Source organism: Thunnus albacares, chromosome 10 (genome assembly GCF_914725855.1).
Source record: "Thunnus albacares chromosome 10, fThuAlb1.1, whole genome shotgun sequence".
Lineage (NCBI taxonomy): Eukaryota > Metazoa > Chordata > Actinopteri > Scombriformes > Scombridae > Thunnus > Thunnus albacares.
In genome coordinates this window covers 11136432-11156978 of record NC_058115.1, presented here as the reverse complement: position 1 = coordinate 11156978, position 20547 = coordinate 11136432, and the positions used below count along the sequence as shown (strand labels likewise).

The window sequence follows — 20547 nt, the reverse complement described above, 5'->3', positions numbered from 1 at the left end:
GTCATACTGCAATAAGACAACAGACTTATCACAGCTGCACAGAATGCAGGAGTCATTGTGTCTGTGTGCAGTGTTCTGTACTTTAATAATTTCTGCAGGAATTACTGCCCACGGTAATATTGAAAATGGAACTCATATGTAACATTTTGATGTTACTCATTCAGTAAGCTGCAACTGGGAAAGCTCTTCAATTTAAAAAGTTATTCTTTAATCCTGGTGTGAATAAGAACATACAGTATGCATTAAAAACACAACCAGTTAAAATGTATAACATTATTATTATTTTTTATTTTTCCATGTGTTTATTTGAATTCCAGTTGAAGACTCAGTGTTGCACAGTGCCTGAGTTTGCATAGGTTGGATAAGAAGGTAAAACATCTGCAGCTGTATTTCCATATTACAGATAAAACCAGGTGGTTCCCAAAGCAGTCACATTACAAATGGACCAGTTTTCAACAGTACCTTAGAATAATGCCAAAGTTGTCACTGTTACATAGCCTGTAGTCAGTGTTATTGTACATTTAGGTCATGAGGGAACTCCCACTGAACAGTTTTAGCAACATCTTTGGACAAACATAAAAAATTATTAATTTCTAGCAGATGCAACATTTGACTGTAAATTAAATTCATGGAGCAATTTTAGGACATTTAATAGATATATGTAAATTAAACTGATGCTCATTAATGTTTCTCATATGAAATTAAAAAAGAAAGGTGACAAGAAATGCACTAAAGTGATATTTTACCAATTTATTTTTGGGTATCAAAAACTCACTTCCTGTAGGCTTGAGGGGTGACTATTGATTGTTGGTAATTGGTAGATAAAGACATTTTAAGCCTACAAAATGTGGGTGTTTGATATTAAAAGGATTGTTAAAAGTGCACTCCAAAATAATATAAATTCATAAAAACAAAATTAATTAAAAAAACTGAAAAACATTTCCTGCTACATTTAAGACACATGTCTTTCATCATTAGCATATACTTACAGCATGCATGCTGGGTTTTCACTGGTCCCCATGAGTCCAGTTCAAAGCCCATTATTATTCACACATAAGAAGCATAAGCACTTCACTATCTGCAAATTTTCTTAATATAAGATATCCCTTTACAGCTGATGCTCTTTAAGAGGCACCATGTTGCATACACAGGCATTACTGTAAACATTCATTTTTTCTTTGCTTTGTGAATAAATACTCCCGCAACAGTGTTTAAACACTGCTGACACACATGGAACAATTTCACATTTCCATCAACATTTGGGACACTTAAAAAAATAATAAAATTCAAGTGGAATAATAAAATAAAATTCAAATTTCAAGTGGATAAAGCGGACACATAGGACTGATTCACAAAACAAACCTAAGAAGCCTTAAGTCTTAAGACTTAAACTAACTGTGATATGTTCTGTGACTTAATTCTGTGATTCTACCATTTTCCCTCCATACACACCAGTGTAAATATCCTGTAATCCACACACCCAGAGTATCAAGTATTCATCATATCCCACAGTTTGAGGCAGTCCATTATTTGATGTAAGTGGTCATCAACGTCTCCCTGAGCTCTTGGTTTAAGATCTAAAAGAAGAAGTGCAAAAATAAGATGTCAATGCTGGGTTTGCTTAAAGTGACATTAGAAAACATCACCAGATGAGTTACCTGTTTGGCTTCTTCTGTCCAGCAGATGGAGCCAGAGCCGCTTTTCCTCTCAGCAGGGCATTAGTGGAAACCTGCACTCCCTTTGTGTGTTGCTGTTCCTACATATAAATGATAAGACATCTCATATTGAGTTCAGGTAAGTAAAGCTCAGGTGAAATAAAGATTGCCTGTGGCTTTACTTGCAAGAAAATATAAGATTACAAGAACAATATTCACCACTGATGGTTTGACAGGACAAGGTGGTGGAGGTCTGTTAGGTGGGTCCGGTCGGGATTTAGGTGCTGTTGAAAGCAGTGGGTGGGTAGGTCCTGAAGGTGGCGGAGGAGCCCGGTCTTTGCGTCTGTGCTCAGCCAGCTGTGGAGATTTGAAAGGAGTGCTGGACTGAGTGTGAGCCTGTGGTGAGTACTGACTCTGAGAAGAAGCGTCAGGCTGGATCTGGGCTTGATGTTCTCTCTTCTCCGCAGCATATGCAGGTATGGGAGGAGGCTTCACAGCTGGACGCACAATAGCATGTCTGGGCCGAGTTGGACAAGACGGGCTCTGATGAGGAGAGGACTTCCCCTGTGGAGGAACGACCACGACAAACTTTAGCGATCTGTTCTGATATTAAAAACGATTACTATTTGTGTTATCATTTTGTGTTCTAGGAATTACATGAGCGGGCCTCTTTACCAGATGGTCTGATTCCTGTTTCTTTAGCAAGAATGTCGGGTTGGCATGACCGATCACATGACTGTCAACATGCAGAGGCTTGGTCTTGACAGGGACTGAACTGAGGGTTAAAACACATACAAACAAAAGAGACCCATAATAGACCCAACATATATGGAGACTCAAGCAAAAATACATTATCTGTTCACTAAAATGTAGATTACTAGTATTTAACACTTCAGAACTAGATACTTTGGTGTTGGAGGTGGAGCAGAAGCTTTCAGCGGGTGGAATTTGTGTTTGTAGTAGAACCACAGCCCAACAGCAGCCAAAACCACAAAGAGAACCAAAGGGAGGACCAGCAGGACTGGAAGGAGACTGCCTGTTGGAGTGTAAAATAGACAAGAGTCAGAAACTAGCATAAGTTCAAATGAATATTTTACACTGTCAATATGTGTATGTTTTAAGTATGATGTGTCTCACTGTGGCTGATGACAGGTCCACTGTCTACACTCCCACCCGACCCCCTCTGGTCACACAGAGGAGGAGCCCAGCCCATATCACAGTGGCAGTTGTGGTTGTTGTTGCACAGCTGGTGAGAGAAAGTACAGCTGTTTCTAAGATGGTGCCCCTAAAATTGCAACCAAAATGTTTATATCTGTCGTACTGATGAGCAGGTGTAGGACTGAAAGACATTTTAGGACTACAGAGGAGAAGGCTCAATAATTTACTAAAACACTGCACTTTTCAATTTTGATGTACTTGTACTTAACTTGAGTATGTCCATTTTCTACTAATCTATAATCCTACTCCTCTACATTTCGGAGGAAATTAACATACTTTCTAACTAACATACTTCACTATATTTATCTGACAGCTATAATTACTTTGCAGATAAAGATTAATCAATGACAGGGACCATCCTGTTGCATAATGAGTACTTTTACTTTTGATACTGTAAGTACATTTTCATAATTAATTTTGTGCTCTTACTTAAGTAAATGATCTAAATACATCTTGCGCAACTGCCAAGTTTGCCGACTTGCCATATTTGTGGGCTGGCAGCCAAACCTTTCCTGAGAAATCCATCACCCAAGCGTCCTTCCTCTGACACGTAGAAACTTACCCCATGTCCATGGCACTTGGCATTGCAGTTATCAGCTCTGAGAAAAGATGCATTGCGGCATTCTCCATTAAAGCAAATCTGGTGCAAGAAGGAAGGGTGTGAGGAAGAGAGTTGGAGAAGGGGTTAGAGAAATGGGTGCTAGACTTTTACTTCATGAAAATTACAAAAGATTGATTGTTCTTTGTCACAACAATAAACTCCATTTAGTATGTCTCCCTGTATGTATAAGTCTCACCGAGTCATCGCCACACTTGGTGCCTGTCATGACCAGGCCTGGATCCAGAGTGTCCCCCTGTGTCTCCTCATTCCCGTGCCCAGGCTTGTACACATGTGTTCCCATACAATGGATACTCTTGCTGCCCACTTTGATTTTGGTTTCTATGCGAACAGCATTGTTCTCAATGGGCTTGGAAGCTGAACTTAAACACTGGATCTTCCCACATTTAGCATCCCTGGCATAAATAATAAAATTGGTTGAAACATAGAAAAGGCCACAACATGCTTTAATTCTTAGGAAATGAAGATTCCCTACTTGAACTGAGGGAACTGAAGTAAATCAACCAAATCATAATGTATCCTCACCTGTCCTTACAGCTTCTGTACTTCCCAAACAGATCTTTGCCACAGTTTCCATACATGTCCCCTGCTTCATTTACCTTTTGAAAACACAGGTCAGGGGCCGGACGGCCATCTGCAAAGAAACACATAAGAATGGCTACACACACACACGATAACACAAACAGAAATGCATGCACAGTGTGTTCTGTGACCACCTGATGGAGAGCAGATGGCATCCCTTACTGTTCTGTGTGGCTCCTGTGGTACTACAAAGGCTCTCCAGGGAGGCTCTGTCACAACGTGAATGTGGACACCGTCCAATAACAATCCCTAATCCTGCGACCTGCTGAGGACTCATCTCTAACTCTACCCAGCCTCTCTGCTTCAATACTGGCTGTTTAACTGCTTTAAAGACACAATGTTAATGTATGCATTGGTGATCTTGATTATCTCATTAAAACTTTTGTCATTCTATTATGCCTTTATGATTTCAAACACATTTTTTAGGATTTTCTTTTTGGGAATTCATGAATGCGGTGTAACTCAAAATACACATCAATTTGTTGTAAGTATTGTTGTCATATTAAAAATCTAATTGAATCTTTTACCACTTAAAGTAAATAAAAATAACCAATTTATGCCGGTGTCACATGCAGTTGCATTTCTTTCCATTGGGCTTTAAATAGAAAATTACATTTTGGAGTATGGTTAAAAATACAATTGATCACAAAATATTATTTAATAAAATGGAATGGGGCTGAATTGGCTGAAAAATTTGTGCAGATTGATGACTACAAATCAACATGCTTGGACATTACTTGGTGAGTCCCACAGGGGTCAGTATTAGGCCCTAAACTGTTTCTTCTGTATGTTAAGAGGGAAATTTAATTTAATAAAACACTGTGTTCGTACCACTCTCAAAGGTATGTGTATTTCAAATTGTGGGGTGACTTTGTGGAATGGGTTAGAGGAAGAACTTAAGGAAAGCAGAGGTATAAATCAATTCAAAAAGAGGTACAAAAAAGTGTTTTTTGAGAGGTACAGGGATGTGGACGTTGGCGTTGCTTCTCTCATGACTGTGACACACGTGGTGGATGCTGTTATTGTTGTTTTTGTTGTTGTTGGTCATCAGATGTATTCGGATGTGTGATAATCACTAAGTATATTATGTAGGTTTATGAATTGAGCATTAGAGAGGGGGCATTAAGAGTATTAACTTCCTCCTGCTCCTTTACAGACATGTGGTATTTTTTGGTTTGTTTAGTAAGTTGCTTACGTTAAATTCTATTGGTTATTATTGTTTGTTTTTTTGCTTTTATATGTGTCAAATCTGTAATTTTGGAATATTGCATCAAGAATTTGTCTGAATTTGTATATTATTTTTAGAACACACACATATATATGATTTTTCAATAGGCCTTTTTCACAGCAGACATTTTGACTAGGCATAGCAGGGACAGCACAGGTGTTACTAATAACATTAACAATGGCTTTGTTGTATTCAAGTGTGCCAATAAGCCACAACGCTGAGCCAACGTGCACAATACCAGGACCCTGAAATCAAAGCAGCTAGAAGGAATTCAGCCATCATTAATTTTATTACTTACACCAGTGTTTCTCCTACTGTGACATGTCAAAATGTCTTCTGTAAAAAAAAAAAATGTTGGACAGGACTAATGCTGCCAGCCAGACAACATTTTTAGTATATGCAGTCAGAAAACAATGAAATAATTGTAATGATTTTTATTAGAAAATAATTTAGCATTTAAACCACAATGTTTGGGAATATCTCATCTAGCTTTAAGATGAACAGTGATTTAATTGAACCATGCAGTAATCCAATACCAATAATAATACCAATAATAACAATGTGTAGATTGTAGATTGGAAAATATATGTTACATACAGTACATGCATGTTATACTGTATGCTCTATAGTATATATACGTAGGAACGAACTGTGGAACTAAATATTTACAACTTATAGGATTCCAGTTTACCCACCTTGTCCCCAGAGTGACCGACACTGTTGCTCCAGTGTAAGACACATGCCAGTGTAACAGTAAGCCTGCCCGCCTGCACATGACGAGCCATCCACCAAATAGAAGTTAGCAGGACAGGACTCGGCCTTCCCGTCGCAGTACTCTGGCAGGTCACACGGACCTGAGGGAGCACGGCAAAGCACACCCGGGCTCTTCAGCTTGACAGTGAGATATGAAGAGGGGATTAGATGTTGTTATTTAACACCAGGACAAACATGAGGACAATGACAAGAGACTGGGAAGACGGAATTGATTGCATAGCTGTAATTCAAGAGCTATAGTGTTGATCTAATAGTAAATATTAGCCAGGGGAATGCATTATTCAAGGGGGATAGGCTTTTTCTGTTTTCCTTTGTTCACATGACTGTCAGATTCTCATGTTAGTACCTTGCAGTTATGACAGCAGATGCCATGGGCACACTCAGCTCCAGCTTTCAGAGTGCAGTTGTTGGCATTACAGCAGGGACTGGTACACTCCTGCACAGAAAGTGAGTTGTGAGCAAAAATATACAGACAAATACACACACATTGACGCACAAACACGCTGACCTCTTCCTCTCCGCAATCACATTCCTCTCCGATCTCCAGGTAACCATTGCCACAGCGCTGCCCTCCATACATGGCTGTGGTGTTTGGGAGATTGAAGAGACACTTCCCTCCTCCAGAGGTCAGGTAGCTGTTCAGCTCCTTCTGGTTGCAAGCGTTGAACACACGTGGAAACGGGTGCCTGAGCAATGGTGGGGAGGAAGCATAAATACAGTGTGTAAGCAATACTTCATCATTTTCTCCTGAGTATTAGCTTCATAACTCTAATTTCTTTTTTATTTCAGTCATTTGTGTCTGTACCCAGTAGCGGCAGCCATGATGCAACCCCCGTCGTCAGCTCTCGCCTGGCAGCAGCCTGTGATATCATGACTCATGCCAAAATTGTGACCCATCTCGTGTGCCATGGTGGCAGCAACACCAACAGCTGACTCTGAGTGATCCTGTTTGAGAGAAGAGTCAAAGATGCAGGGACACGTTTTAAAGATTGGTAGGAAAAGTCACATGTAGCACATTTCACAACATTTTGGAGACACTGTCAACACTCGATATGTACCATTCACCCACTGTTCCATCATACTAACTAAAATAATGAAAAGCTAACCTAAGAGACTTTTTAAAATGTCTTTTTTGCAGGAGAAAAAAAATGTTGTGAACACAGAGCAAATGATGAAAGTTGATTTTGACAAATTGCAGGTATAAACACCATGTTGAGAATATTAAATTAATATGGATTATGCTTTGCTTTGTCCAAAGTAACTTATGATTTTACCCCACACATACATGGAGAGCAAGTGGTGTTCAGTGTCTTGTACACCTGAGCTACACTCCAACTGGATATCTCCATATGAGAAGAGCATCTCCCACTTACATCTTACCAAAGTAAGACCTCATCACTAAAAGAGTGCATAGAGAGGACTGATGTTTGTTTAGACACTTGTCTCTCACCGTGTTCACTCCACCGGACTGGTAGTCGGAGCACATGGCTTTGAGAGGTGCCAGCCCGATGGTGGTGCCCTGGAACGACTTCCCCCTGGAGACACAAATGCCACTACTGATTAGTTCCAGCTGGACAACAGCCTACTGGGATGCAACTGGTGATGGTTATTATCTTGACCAATGAAGATGAAATCATCTGAGAGATCTACCCACTGGATAAGGGGCTCAGAAAGAGATAGGGGTACACTAGTGTCGGAGAGGGTGAAGAGAGATAAATGGGAAGACTAGTGGGAGATGAAATCAGGGACACTAACGTGATGAGCTGGGCGTTGTCGTTGGGGAGCCTGCGGAGATGTTTGCCTCTCCAGGACAGGAACGCTGCCAAAGTGCTGTGCGGGTTGTCAGACACACTGATCATGTCCTTGATGTTCCACACCTCCACACCGATTAATGCCACACGGATGCTCAAAGCTTTGTAGTACTGTGGGTGTTGCAGGAGCAGTGACAGAAACAGAATAACATCAGTCATTAGTAGATACTGGTGTGATAGACTTGAGTGTCTGTGATTTTTACGCTTCATAACAGACATTACCTTGTCAACCAAGTTGGCTGCTTCCAGTAATTTCAGTTGGGTCTTCTCGCGACTACTCCCATGCTTCTCAAACTGCCGTTAACATAAACCATTACCATATACAAAGATAGACACACCAAAACCTCAAAAGGGTTTCACACTTCAAATAACAGGACGTGAGTCACAGTTTCATATTTACCTAAATTGGCTCTAAATAAACTGATGACTGAAGACTTTTATTTCTATAATTACGTTGATTAGCATACAATCAAGGTAGCACTATACATAAATGTATGTATATATATAAGTTTCCAGTTGGTTCATGACAAATTTTGGTTTTGTGTTTTGTCTATAATAAAAGAGGTCTATTGAGGTCATTTCTGCCTACATAGCTGATGTCATACACAAATAGTCACATCCTCAACCCCCACATTTAATGGTATATTAAGAAAATGTTCTCATCTGGTTAAAAAGTCATCAACTATGTACATATCCTCAACAGCGTCCTCACCTCAGCCTTGTCTGCCACTAGCAGCAGCTCGACATACTTCATATTCTGACTCAGGTCCCTTCGTTCCTTAAGATGGAAAATAGAGAAGTTTAATACAGAGCAACTGGTATTGTTCTGCTTGTGTGTAAAACCTGCAAAAGATTTAACGCTGACAACATTGTCTGTCCTATCTGAACTCACCCTTATGCTCCTTGGTGACATCATTCCATGGATGAAGCCATCAAGCCCCTCCTCGTGCTCCTTGTTGCCATGGTGATGCAGACAGCTACCTTTGGATAGATGGAGACTCTCGGCTCTGAACACAGCGTGCTGCTGTGCATCCGTGGAAACGGGAAGAGGCTCTATCAAGTACGTGACGCTTGTGTTCAGAGAAATCAGTCCCCTGTGGAAAGAATAAGGCACTGCTAATGGTTCCATCCAATCACAGCTTGAGGAAATCAATGTGGATCAGTGATGTTGCTGTTTTTCTATCTGCACATTGCAGTATACTGTTGTCAATATGTCCTTTCAAATCTAAAATTAACAAAACATCAGATCAAATTTCCACCAGTAATCATCAAAGTGAGGAAAACCATATGGTTTTGGTTGTGTTTTTTTTTTTTCAGATCTGGATTTTTGTAATCTGGCTGTGGTGGATAAGAGGGACGAGTGTCTCAGGTGATTTGCTGGTGTTCATAAATGATGATCAGCTGAGACAGTCAGTGAAACGCAATCCTCTGGCTTCTTCAAAAAACAAACCCACTCATGAGCGCAGACGCCTATACACAAACACACGAGCGTGCACACATCAGCAGGTCAAGCAGCTGCAAAAAACATCTGGCGAGGTCAGACGCCCACATGTCAGCGTCCCTCTTAGCTGTGTTTGCATTCCTCCCAAGAATCTACATTAGTCGAGAGACGTATTCATTCATTCGTCTTCCAGATGCAGAGCAATGAACCCAGAGAAAACACACATATGGCTACGATTTCTGTCAGTGCTTGCCAGCTCCTATTCTGCTGCCTGTGTCTCCTCTCTGAATGTCTCTAGCAGGAAGTATTAGCTGTACTGGATCCACACCAGGAGAAAACACAGGATTTCCACACTGAGCTGCACTCAATGAACCAACACTGGAGCCAATGACCTACTAACCTACTGGACTGCACTACACAAGACACTGCACTGTACTGGTTCCTGACACTTTATCTATTCAACCATGGTTTTATCATAGGTCTAACAGTTGTTCCCAAATAATCTATGGATATACTCAGAAAAGCCTTAAAATCCCTAATGAGGATTTCCAGCTTAGGAGTGGTTTAGGAACACTTAAAGCTGGAATGAGGGGATGTTTTTAAAGTTTTTAACAGTCACCAGTCGATTGTGAAAGTCTAAAAATATGAGCATGCCATTTTTAACACTCAAAATCCACACATTAGCATTTTAGCTTTTCAAGTGGGATTTTCTGAAAAGAAAAAAAAAAGTTTATTTAAGAAAATAGTAAAAGGTATTTTATATATATATATATATCTGTTTGGAGTAGGGAATTATCAGCAAGATTGAAAGGTGATTTCCTGCCTGGGTATAAGTGTTTCAAATCACCTTGTAAACATCAACATTTGGACTAATTTTCTCCTCTATTTTATCACGCTGACAGGTATTCTATCAATGACCCTGACAACACTGGGTAAATTGCTATGTGTCCATTAATCCTGTTTTGTTGGGCCAAAATGTGCGCACGTCAGCTGGAAGAGAAATGAACTGAGACTGTAAAATTAGCTATTAATAGGGTATAGTTTGAAGAGACTTTAAAGCTCCTCACTGTAAGGACTTCTTTATAAAAAGGCCTTTTATTAATAGTAGGATTTAGTTTTAGTTTCCTTCACCACTGGGACCAACTTTAAACATTAGAAAGCTTTATGAGTACAGCTCCTTAGTGGGGTTTTTCTTACCTCAGTCCTGAGCATGTGCTGACAGCAACGCTGGAACCTTTCATACTCAGAACCTCCCCATGATACAAACAGTGTCCCTAGAAGACAAAAACAGTCATAGATCAACTCACAGCAGGGAAACAGTGGTAAAAGAGACTCTAATTTCACCTGAAGATCTCCTGAGTAGAACACTCACTTTCTTCAAGTCCAGTGGGTGCTGCTCTGTGCTCAAATGATAGTATTGTATGTCTTTAGTGTCATTTACTGTCTCATTTTTTCCTTCCATTTAAAATGATCAACTACACCGGTGCTTATCTCTCTTCTATGATCATTTACAACTCCCAACTGCAGTTTAAGAACATTAAACCGTCTCATAGACTCACAGTGTTGGCAGGAGAGGAGGATCTGCGGGCTCCATCATCGGTGTACCATATTTCCTGATATCCAGGGGCCAACAGTTGCCTGGTGAAAGACAGCACCAACTCAGGGACAATTTGCAAGAGAATATATTTAATGTCAGACATTCAATCTACCCAAACTACATCAATATGATGGCGTAATGTGAAAAAATATACTGTGTAAAAGCTGGAGGAAACGGGAAAGGAGAGGCAGTTTCTCTCCAGCTGCCCTCGGCTCATAAAAGATTCATTCTGAGAGACTCTACAAAACCAGACTGCCTCAAAGATTTAGACAAAAATCCTCTCAGAGATAAAAATAAAAGGAAGAATGGGGAAAAGGGTTGTGACTATAATAAAATCTACGTGTACCTTTTCCTAATGGCCCTTTTCACTTTCTGGAGTCATCCCTATTGTGAGAGTTTGTTGTTATATCCAGACTGCATTTGTTTGACAGTGCTATTATTTACTCTATTACTGGAATTTCTCTGTTAGTATACAATACAGACTGGAAAGGAGAGACTTATAAATCAAAGATATGTGCACACATATGGAGAGCCAGATTAACAATATTCCTTTAATGTGGTGACTTCCCTCTTACTTCCCATCTCTGTGTGTGTGTTTGTGTGTGTGTGTGTGATTAAGTGAGTGTCTTTGGTCCTGGGCTGTTTCTGTCAAACTTCTGTCAACCTACCGGCCGCAATGTTTACATTTTGTACAGATGCTTGTTTCCCAGTCTTACTCCTTTCAGCTCTGTTTCAATCCATTCTTCCTGTCTTCATTCATAAACTTTGTCTGCCTCACAGCTGTTTTTTCTCCTAGTTTCTCCTCCTACAGTTCTCCGCAAATCCATCAATACAGGCTGTAGCTGAGAAATCTACAAGTATCTACTGATGTGGGTTGAATCATCTCAAGCAAACATGAGACAGATCTTCTGCACAGATCTATCCCTTCTGTTTTTCTTTATTTATCATGTCTCTTTATTTATTTTCCATTGTAGGAAGTTTGTGGCTTTACTTTAGTGTAATATATCTTACAACTTACTTTTACTATTCTACTTTCAACTTGGCTGGATGAAAGTAGTGAAAATCCAGGTAGTTAAGTCAAATAATGCAACTTTTGGGGAATTATGCTTATTCACCATCTTGCAGAGAATTAGACTCTCATATCTGTCAGTTATGTTAGTAGTTAGTTAGTAGTTTAGCATAGAAACAGGAAATGGGGGAAACAAGCTATAGTGAATAAGTGAAAAACACACACAAACAACTTGCAGGTGAGATTTATTTTCCTCATCAGTCTCCAGAAGTAGGTAACAGTGCTCAGTCACAAAAAAATATAATAGTTCAGATAAAGGGATCATAAAATGTGCAATAAAATCATTAGGAAAAATGCAACACATACAGTTAAAGATGATGTGATTGGAGACTATATGCAAGTTGTTTTTATAGTTATTTACTCATGCTGCTGCACAGCCAGCCAGCAGCAGAAACGATCATAGTCCAGTGTGGCAAATTCATCATTGGGTTTAAAATGATGACAGGAAAAATCTGTAATTCCATTACTCAAGTGTGCCTCAGAATATAGGGTAAACATGCTCAATATGGGATTAAACCAGGGGATCATTTGTATTTGGGCATGAATATCAACAGGTGACAGCTATTGAGCAGCCGTCAGTAGGGAGGGGAGGATATCCTGTGTTTAGACATACAGTTACAAAATGATTCATTTCCACTTCAACTTGCAAAACACCTTGAACTTAGTCTTCACGTGTTCACCAATGACTGGCTTTACCCCAGTGTAATATATCTTCAAACTTACATTTACTATTCTTTTTTCAACTTTGCTGGATGAAATGAGTGAAAATCAGTGTAGTTGAGTCAAATACTGCAACATTTGGGGAATTACACTTATTCACCATCTCGCCACGAGTCAGATAAGAAATTTGATATACCACTCTCAAAACTGTTCATTATGTATAAGGCTACAGCCAGCAGGCGGTTAGATTAGACAGGAAATGGGGGGAAACAAGCTAGAACAAGATATAATGTGTGGATTAGTGAGTTTCAGAGGTGCTGGTGGGTGGTTTTGTTACTTTTGATTGAGCCAAGCTGGCTGGTTCATCCGTAAGCTAAGCTAACTGGCTGCTGGTTGTAGCTTAATATATACTGTACAGACAGTATAGACTGTACGGAGTGGTATCGATCTTCTCCTCTAACTCATGCCAAGAAAGCGAAGAAGCCTTTTCCCAAAATGTCAACAAACTATTCCTTTAAAGAATGATGAGGACAAATGAAGGAAAAACGGGGCTTTTTCTTTTTTCTCCCATCAGATGCCCTGAAGGAAACAAGCCTCTTGAAACAATGACAGCCTGTTGATGCAATCAGTCACAAAGCAAGTCAAAGACAAAAAACGTCTGCTTCATCTCTTAACAGATTACCACTCTGGAGTTGATGGGGTGAGAGGGAACACACACGCACAAACAGTCTGCAAGAAGATTTAAAAATGATCACTCAGTGGGTAATGTATCCGGCTGATGTCACCCTAACCAGGGTAACCCCCGCTGTGTTGTGATTTGACCTTCTAACCTCATTTATATCTGTCCTTCCTCTAGTTTTTCTGCTTCTCTCATTTCCCAAAGATTCCCATCTCTTTGTAACTCTGTCTATTAATGGAAGAATGGCTGATGATTGACAGAGCTTCACCCTGCTGCTGTTCCACAGTCATTATAGAGGATGGACGGTCATTTCTTCCATGAGGAAAGACATAATGACTCTTTCTCTCCTGCACGCTTCTTCTCACATGCCAATCAGCAGCTGCATTTATGGGCTAAACAGCGCTGACTTACTAGTCCTCGGGGATAACAGTGTGTACACTAGTAGACTGATGGATGTATAACCTTCCGCTGTGTGACACATAGACTCAACATGCCATTATCAAAGCTATATAGCCACTACTTAAAGGATAATACCAGCTTAACTTTAGGGTTTTTTTTCCCATGTTGCCTTAAATTTTGATTAAAGTTCCAAACCCAGCAGTGTATTTGCCACATTCAGACCCGGCTACTGTCTGTTCCACTAAAGGTTAATCACAGTTAAAAATGATTTACTGCTGCCATGAAGTCATTAAAAATAACATATAAAACGTGACTTTAACATGACTTCATAATGCTACATCCATTGTAGTTGAAGATGATTGATTATTATCTGCACATTGTGTTTATATTTCTTTTTTAACTATGGAGGTTTTACTTTATGCTTCTGCAAGGTAAAGCCAGACAGAGACATAAACGATTGTAGCAACCTAGGAGTGACACAAATTCATCATTGGGTTTAAAACCATGATAGAAAAAAATTGTAATTGCCGTTTTATTTGCTCAAGTGTGTCTCAGAACAGAGGGTGATTAAAACAGTGGACCAGCTGAATTTGAGCATGACCAACCACAGTGACCACCATAAAATACTGTTAATTCACAATGACAGGCTTTGATCAGCAAAAGGGAAGGAAATCCTGTATTTAGACTTAACAACTTACAAAATGCTGATTTCTACACCCGTCCTCACTTTGCGGAAACACCTTGAACTCAGCCTTGGTCTTAACTGGTCCAGCAATGGGTGACATAAACCTGTTTATGAAAATTTCATTGCCCAACTGTAGTCACACAGTCTAAGCCTTGCACCAACACCAATAGTATATCCCAAACCCTTGAGCGCAATTGCCTTCTGGTAAATGCTGCAAGAACTTTCAAAATCAAGACCGTAAAAAAAACCTCTATGTGATGGCCGGAGGGCTCCGCAGAGTTTGGATGTTGTCCAGCGTCCAGACAGATGCTGTGATTGAGGAGCGCTGAATCAGGACTGTCTGGTAGTGAGGCTGAGACAAAGGCTCGGTTCAGCCTCAGGAGGAGAAAGAAAGGGTGGGGGAGTAATGCTAATGTACTTGGGAGATAGTGAAGGAGGGGAGGGAAGAGAAGGGGATGTGGGGTAATGCATTAGGGTCAGTGGGTCACATTCTCTCATAGTATCAGATGACATCACCGCACATGGGTGGAGGGAAGGAGGGAGAAGGCTGACGCAAAGTCAAAGTACAACTCAGCGATGGATGATGAAGAGGCTTTTATTGCAGAGGGAGACCAATGTTCTGTTGTCTGAAGCCCTGTGGGAGTGTGTGTGTGTCCCCGACACACAGGCTAGATTCAGATTTCCAAGTAGGCTGTGAGACTAAACACAGACAAACGGGAAACAAGGACAAGTGAAAGCATCCCCTGCTCTCTGTCCCCTATTCCTGCAATCCATCAAGTCTTTCAGTCCTGTTTGTGTTCTTTTGGGGTGTTGTGTGTGTGTGTGTGTGTGTGTGTGTGTGTGTGTGTGTGTGTGTACAAGTGTGTCCCTTTGTGTCGTCTGTCTGCGTGTGGCCACAGTCTACCAAAGCCTGACCTCAGAGAACGCATGGGAGATGTATATTTGTACTAGAGCCCTGGGGAATATCAGAGGGAGGTGAGGGAAAGGAAGAAATGAGAAAGGATGGGGTGCTCGCTTTTAGGCTGGACAGTGGAAGACATATGAGGTAAGTGAGGAGAGGAGAGGAGAGGAGAGGAGAGGAGAGAGAGACAATGATGTGTATGTTTCATGGGGGAGTGCTTGATTCGGGGTTTGTGCAGGAGGAGCATTACACAGAACACAGAACAGTCACGCAGAGGAGGAAGGAAGAATATCCACCTTCCTCTCCCTATTCTCTTTCTTTTTTTTCGACCTCAACCCTTCTCCTCCAGTACATCATTTACTTTCTTACACCATTTCCTCTCCCTGTCACTCTGTTTCTACATCCCTTTTCCTGCTCTCTGAGTCAGCACATCAGCCCATGCCTGGCTCTTAACCAAATCAACCCTCTTTGGACACACCGGGGCCTTTCATTAAGATAAAAGCTCAGGCAGACACACATAGACACCCACATAGATGCACGTACAAACCAGAAAAAGATCCATGCACGCACACACACACACACACACACACTGACAAGCATAACTAGGGAGGACATAAATAGATTGAGTCTGGACTCTAGCCACTGGGAGTACCGATGCCCATGAAAGTTCACAGCAATGTTTTTCTCTGTGCTTTAAGTGATACATTACGTGAAAAGAAGGTGAGGTGGACCAGAATTAAAGGGGTGAGCATGAAAAAAGACCATCTCACAGCTTGTTTGGGTTCTCCCTTGTCTGCTGACTGTCAGAGTTACAGTTGCAGGGCATGGGGGAGTAGCCAGGATGCAGAGATGGTGTGACCCCAGAGGCTGGCAGCATTTTCCCTGACTGGCTCCTCTCCAAAATCAGACATTGATCTTCACAGACAGCTCTCTTCCTCAGCACGTCCTATAGACTCGCATTTCCAGACATGTCTCCACACCAGACCAACAGAGGACAAATCAAAACACAGTAACCCAGTATGGGTTTAGGCTTGGAGAGAGGGGAAATGCCGAGTGGCGGAGTGAAGTGGTAAACCTCAGACTAAATAAAAAGCCAGCAAGTTCTTTCTTTGGATGCTATAAACCTACTTTGTTGTAACCCGACTGTATGGAAATGATTGGGGTGGGAAGGACTTACTGGTTACATTGTAAAAGCAAAGCCTTTCTCAGTGTTTTCAATGGATCCTACCTTTTACTTAAAAAAGGTAAGATCTGCACATCTCACAATAATATTACAGTGTCTTGGTACAACTTGTTTCATCATAAAAAATTTAAGGTGCATAAATAATTTAACACTGTACTTTTTAAAACTCAGTATGTTGCTATAACAATACTTTTCACAGTGAACATATAATATTGAGTCCTGTACGCTTAACATTCCAGCAGCAGAACAGTAATACTGACAATCATTTTTGTGCAGTCCCTGATAGCTTTGTGACATATGAGCATATTAAAGGCTGAAGCTAAAGTGAATGAAACACAAAATCACAGTAACAGCAAAGAGTTTACATGATTTTTCTGGATCAATACAGCGTGCAGACACAGTGGATCAATATTAAGGATGTGGGATGTGTTTCTTTAAATGGAAAAAATGTCAATTTTTACTTTGAAATTTTGCCATATCATTAAAATGACAATTTTCTATTGTTTTAACTTCTATTATTCATTTTGTCACAACATACCTGTATTAATGTTTTTTTTGTCCATGTTGGGGAAGGTGAAACAAGCTGCAAACACAATATTGACATTTTATCACCTATGGTGAAGGTTTTAGCGAATGGCATTTTTAAACATCCACCAGACACAAAACAACATTAGCATTCATTTGGAGTTGTGTTTCTGGCCACTTGGTGAATGTCAATCCAATAGTCACTCTGCTTTTAGGTCTGTGTTGGTCTCCATCAACTCCTGAGGGAAATATAACCGGCTCTTTGCTAAATGACAATGATGATACTGATGAGGGCAGGAAGTTTAGACCAAAACAGCACAGTTGAAGGCCATAAAAACCAAGACAAGAGCCGAGTGATTCTCTGTGGGTTTGTTGCTATAAGTGAGCTCTTTCACATACATGTGGTCTATTGAATCACTGTTAATAACATTTTTTATTATAGCAGCTTTAAAAAGTTTCTAAAATTAGTCTTTTTCACATTAACCATATAACATCTAACTAGCAGAAGTGATAAATACAGAGTGCCCTGGTGGCTGAATGGTTACCGTGGATCCCACATTACTGCAACATCCCTGGATTGATTCCAGGCAGGGACGTTTGCTGCATGTCAAGAAGTTGCACAAAAATGGTTGCAAAAGTTATTTTTCTTGCTAAAAAATTCAAATTTTTTTTTTCTCCAATATCATACTTCCTCTTTCTTAGAGGAGTCACTATGGACTCTCTCAGTTAACAGCCTCTCTAACTCATTTTGAGAAACCAGTTTAACATTAAAGTTTTACCAAATTTATCTCAAACCTCACAAACCGACCTTCTGTCTTTCCTTCTCTCCTTTCCTGTCAGGACCACACATATACACACACACACATAGCTACTTTGTGTGATTGATGAAAATTCCTTGCCCAGGAGGAAATTTAACAGTGTGACCACCTGCTGGGGAGGGAGAGCAGGGGGCAGCAAATCCCTCAGGGGACGGTCAGTCAGACACAGCGGAGTCATGGATGGTTAATGTGTGTGCGTCCGAGTGAATGAACTACAGAGAAAGCATACATTCAACGGTAAAACAGGCTTAATTTCTAATGTTCATAAAAGCTTCCCATTCCACATGTGCGCTGACTCAAATCCAAGAGAGCATCTCTGTTGTCATCACTGACATCTCCCTGCTATCACAACATCCATTAAAACGAGTGAGATACTCTGCTCCCTTCCTATCACCATCGCATTGTTACTAGACAGGAACTGGCCGCTCCATCAGATTACAGGATCAGGTCCAGAGGTAGAGTCTTACTTCCTGTTTGCCCAAGGCACACAGATCGGGTGTCAACCCTCTGTCGTCCAAAACCATCACCCTCCCTTCCTCATTCATCTCCCTCTCGGCGGCCGCAGGGGGCACTGAACTTATCCATGTGTCTATGTGACACCAAACATCTGGCTAAATGAAGCAGTTAGCTGGGACGTCCTGTGGATGTCTAAGGATACACAAGAAAATGTAGATGCCTAAAATGCTCTGACTTCATTGAATCACATGGGAGCAATTTGATACAAGCAACTATTTGATTGATTGATTTGATTTGTCTCATTTTGTACTTTTCTTCAGCTCAGCTCTTCTAAACTGCACAAAAAAGTTGCAAGACATAAAACTTCAACAAAAATCCTTTGCACTTCCAATTAAATCACTCACTCATTTCTCTCCAGGCGTAGCCTCAGCTCTTGGCCCTCAGCGCAGATGAGAACTTCTGCCTTTGCAGGATACTGGAAAGAAAGCACCAAACGGAGGCTGCTGACTTATATGAAGACTTAAATGTGTGTCAGTCTGTTTTTTGAATCATTTTGTTAGCCAAGAGGACAAAGACTTAAGACAGACTGACTCACCTCTTTGTTGGCGGACCTCCTGTGTCTGAGAGGATGCAGCCATATGGGATAAGTAATCTCATAACTCTGTACTTGCTCCAGGATGCTCTTCTGTTTATTTTCTCCTGCTGAAAATCAGAAAATCAAATGACCCCATTGGAAGTAATCTGTCTATGCAATACAGTGACTTATTCAAATATAGCCTGTATATTTATTTCAATTAGCCTAATAAATGAATACTGATATTGATATTTGCATGCATTTTTTTCACTGGCACACACTCTCATGCATTTCAAACTTGATCTAGCTGTTCCAGTATCAAAAAATCCCATTTCAGCCATCGCTTAGAGAGACAAATCCCGCTCACCATTGTAAACAGCCTCAACACGGAGAATGATCATGAAGCATAGACAGAGAGAGGACCGCACAGCATCGACAGCAGGACGCGCTCCTGGACGCATTGTAAAAATAACATGAATTGACTAAATTGAGACATAAATGTGCAAAACTAGCCGAGGTGTTTCACATCAGATGGAGAAAACGCGGCCGTTGGTGTGACATCGCGATAAACCGCCGCAGCTCTGGAGATGCTTGCAAAAGCGTTGGAGCGCACGTCTCCCTCTTTCATTCTCAACCCCTCCCTACTCTTTCCCTCTCTCTCCCTCTCTCTCTCTGACACGCGCGCGCGCACACACACAGACACACACAGACACACACACACACACACAGAGGGACACTGAGCCATCAAGACTGTAAAAGGAAAATACGCAGACAGTAAACCTTGTAGTCTGATTAATTCTATATTTTTATTCCTGATTTAAAATAATAACAAAATGCATCATTAAAACCATAATATAATAATTAAAATGCATGTTGTTGAAAGGGTTGTTTAAAGACTGTCTGTTTTTTTCAGCATTATTTCTTGAAGGGCTATTGCAGCAATTTGGTGCGTTAATTGTATCAGGTTGAGTGACTGACAAGAGACATAAATAAAAAAGTCGTCAAGAAATGACTTCTGTTTACTGGTATGAGTCAAGCGACAATTTCCCATCATACAACTTATTATACTCTTCCTCCTCACATCTATCAAAGTCTATGCCTCCAGTTTGTAAGGCAGGCTGTAATCATATTATAATTATAGTTATGCATTTACAGTCTGCAAGTCCGGCATAACCCTGATGACATCATTATTATTTTCTCAGATTTGAAAACAGGGGTGGTGAAACTTCAATCTGATTGGATACCATAGCCAGAGTCACAAATTTCATCACCACTATCACTATTAATACTTTTAATTATTATTAAAATGTGCTAATATTCAATTATGTAAAGGAGAGCCATACATGATTTCCAGGTTGAATATGCATCATTAATAGGATAACTATGTAGACTTTTTCTTTTCAACTGTGTGCTTTTCTTGTTTCTATTAATTTTTTAATCACATGGAGGTTAAAACACAACAGTTTTAGTGGTAAATGACAAATACAGTATGATTATTGTGTGATTTTTAAAGCTACCGAGCTGACTGCAGAAGATGATGACTGCAACCTGATCTAACCTGAAACGACGGATCCATTAATTTGTATAAATCCTATTGACACTAGTGTCAATACACCAAACAGTGTTGGTACCATCAGTACAGAATCATCCCAGCCATTCCCGCCTGACAAAGC

General features: G+C 40.5%; 1 protein-coding gene across 2 annotated transcripts; it reads right to left on the bottom strand.

Annotated features, from left to right (window-relative positions):
- Nucleotides 1-268: 268 nt before the first annotated feature.
- Nucleotides 269-19515, bottom strand: adam19b (ADAM metallopeptidase domain 19b). Of its 2 annotated transcripts, none has more exons than XM_044364550.1 (23): nt 19242-19515; nt 18896-18999; nt 18705-18775; nt 10888-10966; nt 10526-10602; nt 8780-8981; nt 8600-8665; nt 8110-8181; nt 7832-7998; nt 7527-7611; nt 6882-7021; nt 6585-6762; nt 6423-6512; nt 5998-6193; nt 4018-4126; nt 3671-3887; nt 3436-3513; nt 2793-2901; nt 2562-2691; nt 2331-2430; nt 1875-2219; nt 1659-1756; nt 269-1577 (listed from the first exon to the last, which is right to left on the bottom strand). In XM_044364550.1, exons 1-23 carry the CDS (start codon nt 19333-19335, stop codon nt 1571-1573), a joined length of 2814 nt encoding a protein of 937 aa, XP_044220485.1. In that variant the 5' UTR covers nt 19336-19515; the 3' UTR covers nt 269-1570. The 2 variants fall into 2 exon arrangements, with proteins under 2 accessions (XP_044220485.1, XP_044220484.1); XM_044364549.1 differs by having other exon boundaries at nt 18896-19002; nt 19242-19514.
- Nucleotides 19516-20547: the final 1032 nt, after the last annotated feature.

What these genes read in the sequence shown, in the direction of transcription:
- adam19b (XM_044364549.1), bottom strand. Translation starts at nt 19,335, where the DNA reads ATGCGTCCAGGAGCGCGTCCTGCTGTCGATGCTGTGCGGTCCTCTCTC. An exon ending in TGTCACCAAGGAGCATAAGG is followed by an intron (nt 8,666 to 8,779) that starts GTGAGTTCAGAT and finishes TTCCATCTTAAG; the next exon opens with GAACGAAGGGACCTGAGTCA. An exon ending in GACAACGCCCAGCTCATCAC is followed by an intron (nt 7,612 to 7,831) that starts GTTAGTGTCCCT and finishes TTGTGTCTCCAG; the next exon opens with GGGGAAGTCGTTCCAGGGCA.